The sequence below is a fragment of the Photinus pyralis genome, unplaced genomic scaffold, assembly GCF_008802855.1.
Source record: "Photinus pyralis isolate 1611_PpyrPB1 unplaced genomic scaffold, Ppyr1.3 Ppyr1.4_LG3a, whole genome shotgun sequence".
In the NCBI taxonomy this organism is placed as follows: Eukaryota; Metazoa; Arthropoda; class Insecta; order Coleoptera; family Lampyridae; genus Photinus; species Photinus pyralis.
This window is the reverse complement of record NW_022170509.1, coordinates 6,172,729-6,186,548: the sequence shown is the minus strand read 5'-3', so window position 1 is coordinate 6,186,548 and position 13,820 is coordinate 6,172,729. Positions and strand designations below refer to the sequence as shown.

The 13,820-nt window shown below is 35.4% G+C and overlaps 1 protein-coding gene across 1 annotated transcript; it reads left to right on the top strand.

The window, feature by feature from the left end:
* The first annotated feature begins 205 nt into the window (after positions 1-205).
* Positions 206-6,427, top strand: LOC116165874 (cytoplasmic aconitate hydratase-like). Its single transcript, XM_031480602.1, has 9 exons — positions 206-521; positions 582-674; positions 724-890; positions 937-1,082; positions 5,202-5,271; positions 5,322-5,648; positions 5,696-5,867; positions 5,920-6,134; positions 6,370-6,427. The coding sequence occupies exons 1-9, from the start codon at positions 515-517 to the stop codon at positions 6,400-6,402; spliced, it is 1,230 nt and encodes a 409-aa protein (XP_031336462.1). The 5' UTR covers positions 206-514; the 3' UTR covers positions 6,403-6,427.
* Positions 6,428-13,820: the final 7,393 nt, after the last annotated feature.

Here is a 13,820-nt window from a genome sequence, read left to right as displayed (position 1 = left end):
AATTTCCCTGGCGGGGAATGGTACTTACGATGGGAGAAATAGTAATTTATTATTTTTAAAATTCCCTAAGCCGTCCCTGTACCTGACCAAGTGACTTCTCCAAGGATATAATAAGAAAAGGTGGGCCCATTGATAATTTATACGTTCATGACGTTCATTTGAATTTATAAGCGCACAAATGTCATTCCTAATCAATTCAATTACAACAAAGTACGCTTACTAAGCAAATATTCGATTCATACGCAACTTTTAATGATGCGTCGAGCATATAACCTACAGCTTGACCTTTTGTAGATTCGTATCATTCCATGGTTTGTTATGAACCTTTAATCAGCACCATGCTTTCAAATTAACTGTTAACAACAGCAGGAGGATTAACAGCTTTAGATTACTTTTAAAAACCGTATTTTTGCCGTATACTAGTCAAGTTTTATTAAAAGACACACACAAAAATTCAGATTTATTACAATTTTAAATTAATTCCTAAACGTACGTGACTTTCACCAATTTGAACATGGCTGGTAAGTACTTACACTAATTTTTTCCAGAATTGTAAAAATTGACGATTCATTCTAACCTAGAACCAAATCCCTACGATTACCTACTCAAAAAGGTCATTATTAGCGGAAAGGAGTATAATTACTACGACATAGCCTCCTTGGGTGAGAAATACAGTAAGTCCACTCGACTTTTACGGACCCTACTACACCCAAATTTTTCTAGAACGACTACCCTATTCGATACGTATCCTCTTAGAGTCGGCCGTACGTAACTGTGATAACTTTCAAGTAACGCAAAAGGATGTTGAGAGTATCCTCAACTGGGAACACAACCAACGGGACGAAAATGGTATCGAGGTCGCGTTTAAACCGGCTCGTGTTATTTTACAGGTGAGTCTTTTACAGTGAGATTGCTTGGCAATGACGTTTTTTGTAGGATTTCACGGGCGTACCTGCGGTCGTCGATTTTGCGGCGATGCGAGATGCGGTCAAGAGACTGGGGGGTGATCCCCAAAAAATTAATCCCATCTGTCCGGCCGATTTAGTTATTGATCATTCGGTGCAGGTCGATTTTGTGCGATCGTAAGTCTTGCTCGATAAAAAAATTGAGAAGCAGGTTAACTCATAAGATTTTTTGAAAGTTGCGTAAGGTTATTACATTTCGTTTGGTTAGTTTGATGGTTTTTAACGTTTAGCCTCCTCTTAAGGAATGATAGCCCTAATGAATAGTGAGCGACTTCATGCTCATTACAACTTTTTGCTCGTTCAAGATCTAGAAACTTAGATAAAAACGAAAAGAGTAGAATATGTTAAAAGGACTTGATTAATGGTTAATTGTTAAATTTTAATTGTGCAGTGTTTTCTTTGTTAAAAGAAATAGGTAGGTCCCTATGGTCCTATCACCGACATTTTGTTTACAATCGCCTTTTTTTATTGTGTTATCCTTTGTCATTTTTTTTGTGCCTGACCCTTGTGAGAATGAAGTTAGGGTTGTGTTAAGTATCGTTGGAATATTGTAAAAGGTGAAAAATAGCCAAAAGAAATTTGATTCGGCTCAAAGAAACACCAATATACAGGGTCATTCTTGACCAGCGTCAGTTAGAAACATATGGAGAACCTTTCAAAATGTCTTAAGGGTTTTGGCATATGATGAATTGAACTAAAATATCTTCAAGATGGCGCCACTTCCGTAAATACCGGAAGTAGACATCAACTTTGTTATTTTAAATAGGGACCCCCTATTTTTTCTTCATTTTCGGATTCTACGTCGAATTTGGAGTACAACGATATCCCGTAGTTAACCTTTTACTCCAAAGGCTTCGTCGATATTCAAGTTTTTATGTCAAAAATTGAATTTGCAGGGGTAATTAAAAAAATTTGTTAATCGAAAACGGTGAGAGATATTGCAAAACAGTTTTCACTGCTTTATAATAATAGTTTATTTACCCAACAGGCTGGAGCGGACTGGGTACTTACGGGCCAGGTGCAATTGCATAGGTTACGAGCCATTAAAGTATTAGTGTAATGAAGAGGTGGGGGAGGGGGGGAGCGGGAGCTCTGTTGCACCATACAATTTTTTGCTTCATTTTAAAGTATTCCTTTCTCGAAAATCAAATAGAATAGTTTTTTTAAATTGCAGCTATAACTGTGTTTCAACGGCAAAAAATGATGAATGCATTTAAAAAATTATAAATTATAATTATAAATTTCCAACGGGCCATTACGACCTACAGGCCAGGTGGTAATCGCCACCTGCCTCCACCCCCCCGGGCCAGTCCGCCCCTGCCAATAGCAACAACCAATGACAGTGTAATTTTACATCTTCTAGCATACTTTAATACATACAGGGTGGGCCATTAGTGTGTGGGTGGACGATTGTGGGTTTATTAACGCGCATATTTAAAATTCATTGTGGGGGAATGTTGAAGGACCCTTAATGCTACAACCTAAAAATATTTTCACAGAAATTGCAATTGTTATAAAGGGTGATTTATATCAAAGTTGCATTTTTTAATGGAGCCCCCTGTATATTATTACATATTTTGATTTGGTCAATTTTAGTGTGAGTTTATGACACATGATATCTAATATAAGTCGTTTAGCCGCAATTCGTCGTTTTTTCAAAAAGTAGATGTCCAGTAAAAATTGAATATCGCAGTTATCATAAAACTTAGAAGGCTGTGACTTTGCAGTGGTACTAAACATGTTAAAAATCACTCCGTCAATTTTCAAAATTTCGATTAAAGGTAACTTGGTTTTTTTAAATAGAACCACCAAGTTTTTTTACCGCATCAAATGTTGGATTTTATTACCTTTTTAACGATATAAGCATGTCAATATTACATATTTTTTGTAATTCAACATTTTCTAATAATTCACAGTGTCTTTCAATTTTCAAAGCCTCTCAGTAATTAGAAGGCCGTTAAAAATTATAAACAATTGAATTTATAAAAAATTTACTCCACATAAAACAAAACAAAATCTAAAAAATCGAAATAAAAAGTTTAAATAAGAGAAAAATACTTATTTCAATAAATGTTCAAGACCACACATTTGTCGATGGGTTTAGAAAATCATTCTTTGACACGACGAAGCGCCTCTGGCGTTATGGATGTGAAAGCATTACGAATGCTCTTTTGTTATTGGGACTTCTTTGCGTACAGTTCCTTGCACGTATCCCCATCAGAAGAAGTCCAGTGGTGTAAGGTCTGGAGAGCGCGTTGGTCAATTGTTGAATCAGCCATTCTTTAACGTTTATAGCAAAATGAGGTAGGGCACCCTCGTGCTGAAACCACATTTCTTCTACGATGTGCACCAGAACATTGTGTAGAAGAGCAAAAAATTGAATACTTAAAAATTTAAGTCAAGAGCACCGTTTAAAATATGTTATTCTAATTCCATTTTTCTAACAAATTAACTTAACTAATCAACAACATAATTGTAAATGCCAATGAACTAAACTTTTACTTACTTTTTGAAAAAACAACGAATTCCGGCTAACCGACGCATTTTAGATATCATGTGTAATAAAAAAAGTCACTAAAATGGACCAAGGAATCGAAATATGTAATACATATCTACTAGATCAAAAGTGACAGCCCTTTGAATTTTTTGTCCATAACTTTTGATTGAGACGTCTAATCGAAAAAGTACGAATCGTTTTGGATTCTACGCGCCAAAATTAATAAGAAACAGTTTTTTCCCGAGAAATTTTGGTGCAGTCGATTTTTGGTAAAAAAGGAAGGTTACACTGCCTTTTTTTGACTCGAAGAAAAAAATTGTCTCAGATCGACCGGAAAAGAATATTTTCTTATAGAATGTAGCCTGTAGAATCCATAATTTCAAACAGTTCCAAGATCGGGCTACTAGATCAAAAGTTACAGCCCTTTGAATTTTTTGTCGAAATTCGTTTTTTGCCCATAACTTTTGATTGAGACGTCTAATCGAAAAAGTACGAATCGTTTTGGATTCTACGCACCAAAATTAATTAGAAAAAGTTTTTTCCCGAGAAATTTTGGTGCAGTCGATTTTTGGTATAAATGGAAGGCCATTTTTTTGGCTCGAAGGAAAAAATTGTCTCAGATCGACCGAAAAAAAATATTTTCTTATAGAATGTGGCCTGTAGATTGTATATACAGGGAGTTCCATTTAAGAATGCAACTTTGATATAAATCACCCTGTATAACAATTGCAATTTTGTTGAAAATATTTTTAGGTTGCAGCCTTAAGGGTCCTTCAACATTCCCTCACAATGAATTTTAAATATACACTCGTTAATAAACTCATAATCTTTCACCCACACACTTATGGCACACCCTGTATAAGTTGGTATGGGGAATCGAAAACGTCCTATTTAGGTTTTGATCTGTAACCAACTTCGGCTGTTGAGGGTGTCAACGGGGCTACATGATATGACGTCATAATTGATAATGACCACTTCACCACTTTTATGACGTTGGCTCCCAAACGTTGGGCCCTCAATTTAATTGGAAAAAGTGCTTGTTTTGATACCCTCTACCATCCAATTTTTTACATACATATATGTATGTAACACCCTGTATATGCGACGAAACTAGTCAATTTTATAACGTTTGTATACTACGACGCCGTTTCAATTTGTCGAATAACACATTATTTAAAAAATTTTTATTTTCACCGGGAGCTACAGCGACTACACCCAATCCAATGATGTTAACGAATTTTTTTGATCTTCTAGTTTTTTTTTGCCAACGAAATCCATGTAGCGACTTCTTTGGAACATCCTGTATACACCTAGGAAGTCGAATTTTTTTCCATAATTTGGGTAGTGAGGAAAAAATTTTGAAATTTTTTAAAACAATCTATTTTACTTGGGAGGCTTCAACTTTATTAGTACTAAACAGCTTCTGATAAAAATAACGCATTTTTACCCTCCACCCGGGGCTGTTAGAGTGACCCCCAATTTCTTATTGCGGAATTTACATTTTTTTCTTAAGTCTAACCCTTTAGGCTCCACAAGGCGTTAAAGTTCACAAACCGACACATTTTTTCAGAATCGATGCGAACTTGCTTCAAAAAGATCTCGAGATCGAATCATTTTTAACGAAATTAAAAATACAATTTGAGTAAACAGTTGACTTTACTATACAATAATATTTGCTTCTCAATTTTTTTTATCTTCGAGGCCAACTTCAGAGTTGTAAGTACAAGGATTTTTTTTAGGGCGGATGCGTTACAGAAAAATCAGGATTTGGAGTTTGAACGCAACAAAGAGAGGTTTATGTTTTTGAAGGTTTGTTTGCTTTAAGCCTTGTTGACTAACTGTAATTGCATATGTTCTAGTGGGGAGCGAAGGCGTTCGACAATATGTTAATCGTCCCGCCCGGCAGCGGAATAGTCCACCAGGTCAATTTGGAATATCTCGCTCGCGTCGTATTTTCCGACAAAAACTCGATGTTGTACCCCGATACCGTCGTCGGCACAGACTCCCACACGACCATGATTAACGGATTGGGAGTACTCGGATGGGGGGTCGGTGGAATTGAAGCTGAAGCCGTTATGCTCGGGCAGGCCATCAGTATGCTCTTGCCTCAGGTCGTCGGTTACTACTTGCACGGGTCGTTAGGCCCGTACGTCACATCAACGGATCTAGTCTTAACAATCACAAAGGTACCAAGTGCTTTGGACTTCTCGATTCTACTCGTGTTTTTTTGTAGAATTTGCGTCAATTGGGAGTCGTGGGGAAGTTTGTCGAATTTTACGGGCCAGGTGTCGCAGCTCTGTCCATAGCGGATCGTGCGACAATTGCCAACATGTGTCCGGAGTATGGTGCTACAGTCGGCTTTTTCCCAGTTGACACGTATTCGTTAGATTATTTAATACAAACAAGTAAGCGTCAAGTTTAGCAGTCGACTGTTAATAAATTACTACATTTTTGCAGATCGTTCCAATCAACAGATCGAAATGATCAAAACATATCTAAGTGCTACCGGTCAATTGCGCGACTACGAATCTGGAGAGGAACCTGTATTCAGCGAAAGCGTGTCCTTGGATTTGGCAACGGTGGTGTCATCTGTGAGTGGACCGAAACGACCAAACGATCGGGTTTCGGTAACCGACATGAAAGTCGATTTCGCAAACTGTTTAAGAAATAAGGTAAGTATTTTCATATCGGAGTTATCTTGAGGAATCGCTTTCTGCGATTTATCAGTTACATTTTGGAAATGTGCCGCGAAAATATACAGGGTGAAACAATAAAAACAAAATACATTGGTTTCTTTGGCAAGTTGCCAACCGGTTATTTTCACATTTCTTAACAAGCAATGAAAAACTAATATAATATCAATATGTGAAATTTCTCATGTTTCATTTGTTTGTATTTTTTTGACAGTTCCTGATCCACACAGCATCCTGTTCCTTTTGACCTAGATGCCTGAAAACCAATCCTATAAAGAACCAAATTCCAAGCGATTCACCACTTCTTCCAATGTTTATTGTGCACACCGATGGGCAGACACACAACAGTGCTAAACCATAGAGAAACCTTAATAAAGAAAATCTGGTCAATAGGTGGTCTAGGAATCGAATTGTTATTCATGAAGTTGAAAGTGCAATCTTTAATTTGATTTACTGTAATTTTGTACTGAGCAATACAAATTTTGTGCTAGTATTTGATTTTGATGTAAAATTGAAAGTGGTTGTGTTACTTAATCTGCTATTTTTTGTTGTAAATGTTGTAATACTGGTACGGTTTTTGAACCAGGCTCCAACTTCGTACCTTCATTTGATATTTGGAAATTGGAATTCGTTTTTTATCTTAATATTAACTCATTTTGTGCTACTTTTTGGAATTTTGAGTTACTTGAGTGGTTCTTCAAGTAACACGTGTCATTAAAATCCTCTCTCTCCATTTTTGTTACTACATCATACAAGTTTTACACAATATTTTTTCTGAAACTACAATCAAAATTAAAAAATTATCGTATGCAAAAATGAAGGTTGACACACAGCAATGCGGGTTATGTTTCAATTTTAAATGTCATGATTAAGATTAACGCAGCAATTGTTTTTTACGAGGTTTTTTTACTTTCCTCACTAGAGAGGAAAATCACATTTTCTTTTCTTCACCCTTTTTAGAGACGAAAGTAGGTGTTTCGAAAGTAGTTTCAGGAAAAAATTTTATTATTTCTCGAATCTTGAAAGAGTTGAGAATTATTTTCAGATTCCAAAAAAATTAAGAATCTTTTCTTTATCGACACATGAAAACAAATTTTATAAATACTTCATAATGAGTATTGAAAGTGAAGTACAGAGTGGTCCAAATTGGACACTTTCTTATGATAACATCCTTTATTTTAAGAGAGAGAAAATGGACCTAATCTGGAGTTCAATTTTAAAGAGAAAATCACGGGCACAAACAGAATTCAGCTCTAATTGTTAGGCCGCGAGGGGGCGTTTCTCTAATTTAGTCGATTTCTTTAATGCCCCATAACTTCCTTATTATCAAAGATAATTGATTTTGGCAAAACGTTTCTTACAGCACTTTTTATGTAGAATCCATCGCGATACACAGTTTTTATACGGAGTGCTTGGTTTTTTATACGACTCTAAACTACATTTTTTCATACGGACCACGCTATATATTCGAAAACAGCGTAAAATTTACTTAAAAACATGATTTATCAATTGTTATTTTTATATTAAATTCCATGGCTAACACAAGATGGCAGGATTGTTTAAAACGACAATTTCTTGGTTATCTGTATTATTTATGTATACAGGGTTAAGAAAAATTTCGAGAACGTTCGATTATTTCAATATATACAGGTGTTATCAAAAAACGTTTTATATAAAAGTTGTAGAGCTGTTAAAAATCTGCACAACTGTGATAAATTGAAATATAGGGTCGCCCACAAAGTTGTGGAGAATGGTAGTTATATTTTTTACAACTTTTATAGAAGACATTTTTTGATAACGCTTGTGTATTTTGAAATAATCGACTGTTTTGGTAATCTTTCCCTTTTACACTGTATATTATATGACTTATTTGTTTTATTCACAAAAGTTTTCACGTTTTTTGTGTGTTATTTTAAATAAAAAATATTTGGAACTAACAATTAAAGTCACTAAATATAGAAAGTACCGCAATCCATTGGGCTCGTGTGTTAGAGAGAGAACGCATGATTTTTGCCCAAAAATGGCGGAAGTTACCAGATTCTAGTAACTTTAATGTTAGGGATTTTCCACTTGTTTGGAGATATCTGTATATATTTTTATAAAACATGACAGTACTATGAAGTTAGGTTATAAAAAATGACAGCTATTCAGATTTTATTTGTCAATTTTTTTAAGTTGGCAACAAATTTGCCCAAAAATGGCGGATGATTGCGGTACTTTCTATAGGAGCGGATAAACATCATAACAAATACCAACGTTGCCAAATTTAACCATCTGATTAATGATATGTTAGATAGATTTGTGGTTATGTTTCTTCGTCTTTATCAGCTTGATGTTTAAGTCTCGTAAGTCTCGTTTTGTGTGGTTTAATATCTAGTGACTTTACTAACAATTAAACGATCCTGCCATCTTTTGTTCGCCATGGAAACCTAGATGTCTGCAATAAAAAATATATTCTAATAGGTAAAATGCAATATTGCAAATAATATTTAATATAAATATAACAAGTTAGGAAATATTACGCTATTTTCAAAAGCCTTGAGAAACGCCCATAAAAATTGAGCTCTATTCTATTCATTCTTAAATCAAAGGACATGAAGCCATCGAGCGAGCGAACGTCTTCTTTTAAGCCCTTTGTTAGGACCTCTCTCAAGAGGCGTAGTGTCTCGATATCTGACGGTACCGAGGAACCTTCACCTGAAACCAAACAGTGGTTAAGGATGACTCAAAACAACGCTCTTTGTTTAGTTAGAACATGTAAATGCTCTGAAGGGTAAATGGTGAGGCACAATGGGCCTCTGGTGTGCCTAAGTGCTGCCCGGTCGGGCTCCCATGCGCATGGGGCGAGCGTGAAAGATGTAAGCTTGTAGCCGCTATCCTCGTCTAGAGGGCCAGAGATAAAACAAAATGCTTTGGTATATAGTGACCTTACTCTGATGTATAAACATGTAATTAATTAATAAGAAAAAAACTTGAATAACCTAAAAATTATGAACTTTAAGCACAGGACACCTCGTATAAAAATTGAAGAGAACACAAAACACAATCGAAAATTTGAAAAATAATAGTTATGGTACTTTGAATAAATGACATTGAAACAAGTACAAATATTCAGGATGTTCTATTTAAAAAATCATTTATTTATTGACACCGTAAAAATGGGACACCCTGTACATTCAAAAATAATTTCTGTAGATCCCTAACCATCTATAGTTGACATTTGTACACAAGTTTTAAAAATCTTTTTTACCGGGTATAATCTAGGAAACACGGACGCACTGTTGCAGGACCCTGTATATGACCAAATACTAATAGCGTTTTCGATTGGCAAAACTCGTGCTGCACGAGTGCAATTTTTACGTTCCATTGGTAACTTTAGGGCAATTTTCTGTGTTCCATTGGCAAATGTGATGCAACAATTACGCACTCAGTGCAAATTTCGACGCACGAGGTCCGAGAGATCGTGCAGCTAATCTTCAAAACAAAAATGTGCGACAATTTGAATTTGTTTCTTCCCTTGGAGAGTTTTTTGTCGTCATCTAGCACTAGCGAAGATTATGAACTAGCCATAACTTCTATTTTACAAAAAGTTGCACTTACTCATTAAACTGAACGCCAAAAATTGGTCCTTTACAGGAATTTCAAATTTATATTCCTCATCGTTTATCATAAATATACTGAAATCGTTTCAGTCATTTTTTAGAATAGAGATTTGTCGATTACCGAAATCTAAATGAGGTTATGGACAAATGACAACAAATATTTATGTTCCATTGAGAGCAATTTTCACATGAATTTTTTCAATTTCTCGTGCAACACTCGTGCAGTACGAGTTTTGCCAATCGAAAACGCTATAAGTATTGTATTGATTCGAAAATTTTTAGTGGCTTTTTAAAAACTGGGAAATTTTGCAAATTGTAACTTTTGGCTCTTCCGTTTCAATAGGTTGCTGACCCCTGCTCTATGGCAAATATAAAAAAATGTCCGTCATTTTTTTTTAAATTTTTATATAATACACTGTAGTTTCGACTAAAATAGGATACACTGTACTGTATGGGTACACTAAATTCTTGTTGTAGGGCCTAGAATTTTGTGTTGTTGTGCCTACATCGAAACACTTATCCCATGCCTGCTTCGAATTATAAACGACACCAAAAAATGGCAAAGAACACTCACACATAGAATCTAATGGTGTAGAAACAATTTTTTTGAGAATTAGTAAGGGGCTATCAAAAATGAGTTGCTGTCGTCGCCTTTGGAAGTTCAAGTTAAGTAATTTCCCATGTAAACAAAAATTCCAAAGGTGACTCGACAGCAACGCGATTTGTGGCTATGTGATTTAATTCCACTTGACACAGTTCTTCACATATAACCGATACTGTAAAAGATTCCAAGATCCACGCAACAACCCTATTTCATACAGGGTGGTGCCCTGCATCACGCATCATAGGGATTTCAATGTAAAATTCATAACATGCGATTATTGGCTCCCCAAATTATTTTAGAGCAAAAATGTATTAAGGTGTTTTGTAGAAAAAAATTTTTTACGTCAATCAACCGTTTTAGTTTTCAATTGTTCGCATAATAAAGACGGAAAATTGGAAAAATAAAACCCGCATCTTTTTCAATAATCTGTGATGCCATGGAATTTTATAATATAAAAACTACGTCAATNGGAAATTTTTACGTGTAATTAGTATGCTTGACCTTTAGGACTGTTTAACTATCAAATACGAATTACTCTAGAGAAGTAATCACTTGTAAGGTAAAGAGCTCGTTACTACGATTAACTTCAACACCTCAAGCTACCGATTATAGTACATCATTTCAGTACCGGCTAAAATATTTGAAAAAATTGTATATCAACACATTTTTTATAAGGTTAAAAATTCTATCTGTATACAACAACACGGATTCACCGAAAATAGGTCAACCGAAACTAATTTGGCAACATTTCTGGATTACGTAGCAAATGCTCTAGACAAAGGTATACAAGTAGATGTCATATATACCGACTTTGTTAAAGCATTTGATAAAGTTCACCATGGAATTTTAATTAAAAAATTAGAACATTTCGGATTTTCATTCAATTTACTTACATTCTTTAAGTCATATCTGCAAAATAGACTACAATATGTATGTATACATGCTAAGGTGTCTGATCCGTTTCGTGCTGTATCAGGAGTACCCCAAGGAAGCAATTTGGGCCCGCTACTGTTTCTACTTTTCATTAATGACCTTCCTTTAAATATCAAATACTCACGCTGTTTAATGTTTGCAGATGATTTAAAGATATTTAAAGAAATTAAGAATGTTGATGATGTGCAACTACTTCAAACTGATGTTGACAGTGTCGTGGCTTGGAGTAATAGAAACAAACTTTACTTTAATATCAATAAATGCAAAAGCATGACGTACACTACAGCGAAGAAGGGGTATACCGAAGCAGATTACTCTATGCACCAACAAAAACTGCAAACTGTAAAAGTAATTAGGGATTTAGGAGTAGAATTTACAATTACCTTAAAATGAGACGAGCATATAAATAACGTTGTTAATTCAGCACTAAAAAATTTAGGGTTTCTAATACGTAATACCTCCGAATTTCAAAATATCGTTTCCATAAAAATTCTCTACAACTCCCTGGTACGATCTAAATTAGAGTACGGCAGTAGAGTTTGGAATTCCGGTCTACAAATCCATAAAAAAAATAGAGACAGTTCAAAATAAATTCTTAAAATATCTACATTTTAAGAGGTACTTACCCCCAATATGATCAATATCGGGAAGTTAGAGAGGAAAATCATATCATGCCGTTAAAATATAGGAGAGAAGTTGCTGATATTTGTTTCATGTACATACAAATTGATAAATAATAGAATTGACTGTCCTAATTTGCTATCACTTGTGAATCTGTATGTTCCAGCTCATAAAACCAGACCAAAAAGTATATTTTATGTGCCTACGTGTCGAACCGGTCACAAATTAAAATCGCCAATGATAAGGGTAGCCATAACCACCAATGCATATATTCACCAGACCAATTCTAATATATATTTAATGTAAACTTAACATTATTTAAAAAAGGAGTTATTGCATATTATTATGATAAAATCTAATAGGTCACGAGCCAGGAAACTTGAACGAGTGTCCGTAATGTCTTGTTACATCTTTGATATTGCATATATGGTATTTGTTTTTTTTTTTTTTAGTATTGTTGTTTTGTTACTTTTGTTTGTTTAAGTTGTTAAAGCCAAAACCGTTGACTGCTGACAATGTAAAAGGGCAAGTCCCGTTTTGTTAGTAAATAAAATAAATAAATAAATTTACCCACCATTAATAAGGTCACCGTCGCCGGCTCCTCCACTTCTGCCAGCTGGAGATCAGCATGTATAGTAAGTTTATTGAAATGTTTGTTAAATCGGTAATGTCATATCTCTCTTTTCTTGTGTGTAGTACCACCACAACAACTATGGCGGTGCTTCCAAGGGGTGGAAAAAACCTGGACCAAATGCTTCAGCTCTATGGATTTGGTGGAGGAGACCCATGCGGCGGCAACTGGAATGGGAGCCCATCAACGCCGAAACAGGTTGCGGAGGCGACCTACGCGAGCCTCCTTAAAATGGCTCCCGAGTATGAAAAAAAGCTGCTTGATGCCCGGGCCAAGGTGTCCAAATTGGTCCTCGACCTCGAAGAAGCGCGGGAGGAAGAAAGCGCCATAGATCAAGATGTAAAATATCTCAACAATTTTATGTCATTTTTAACGCACAATTTGTAAAAATAATGTAATAAAAAAATAACTGAATCGTAATTATTGACATGAAACCAACACACAATTGCCCAATAGCTTGATGAGTAACTTGCCCTGAAGCGTATGTTACAAAAGGTGCTCATGTTAGAAAAGTTGTCTAACCATAAGGTGTAAAGCAGTTGTAATTATTGTTAATGAGTATGTATTAATGAAATACATACGTCAAATGAATAAGAAAGAGTAAAAATACGAGTGTGGGTGATAAATCGGAGCACCCAAGGGTGGGTGGGTAAGGGGGAGATAGGAGGCAAAAGCAACGCCTTTTAGTGTGCATGATCCTAGCGACAATGATACGGGTTTAGAATCTGAACAAGATAATGATGAGTGTCAATTGCGCGAGTCTTTTACGGATATGCTGAAAACCCCAGATGCGGCGGTCGTCAAAGCCACCAAATCTGTTCGAAAACCTGCCATTAATAGCAGGGCACTCTTGCAAGTTATAAAAGAACGAAACATCCGGCAGATTGGGAAAACTATAAATCAATACGAAACTTCGTCACATCCGAAGTAAGAAAAGAGCAAATATCATATTATAAAACACGCTGCAATGATAATATTACTAACATGTGGAAAGACTTTCAACATCTAAAGACGCGTACTAAGTCTGAAATTCCACAACACTTAGCAAATGTTAATGAATTAAACAAATATTTTGTAGAATCGGTACCTGTCTCTAACGTCAATATGACAACTGCTAAAGGATTCTATGAAAGTCACGTGGCTAAAACTGTCAAATCAGAGCTGGAATTTACTACAGTATCGGAGGAAGAGGTATTTAAAATAATTTTATCCATCAAATCCAAAGCGAGTGGGGTGGATGGTATTAATATCAGTGTTATAAGATTATGTGTGCC

Excerpts from the sequence above, each read along its gene's own strand:
- LOC116165874 (XM_031480602.1), top strand. Across the intron at positions 5,272-5,321 it reads AGAGGTTTATGTTTTTGAAG|TGGGGAGCGAAGGCGTTCGA; the intron begins GTTTGTTTGCTT and ends CATATGTTCTAG. Across the intron at positions 5,649-5,695 it reads TAGTCTTAACAATCACAAAG|AATTTGCGTCAATTGGGAGT; the intron begins GTACCAAGTGCT and ends GTTTTTTTGTAG.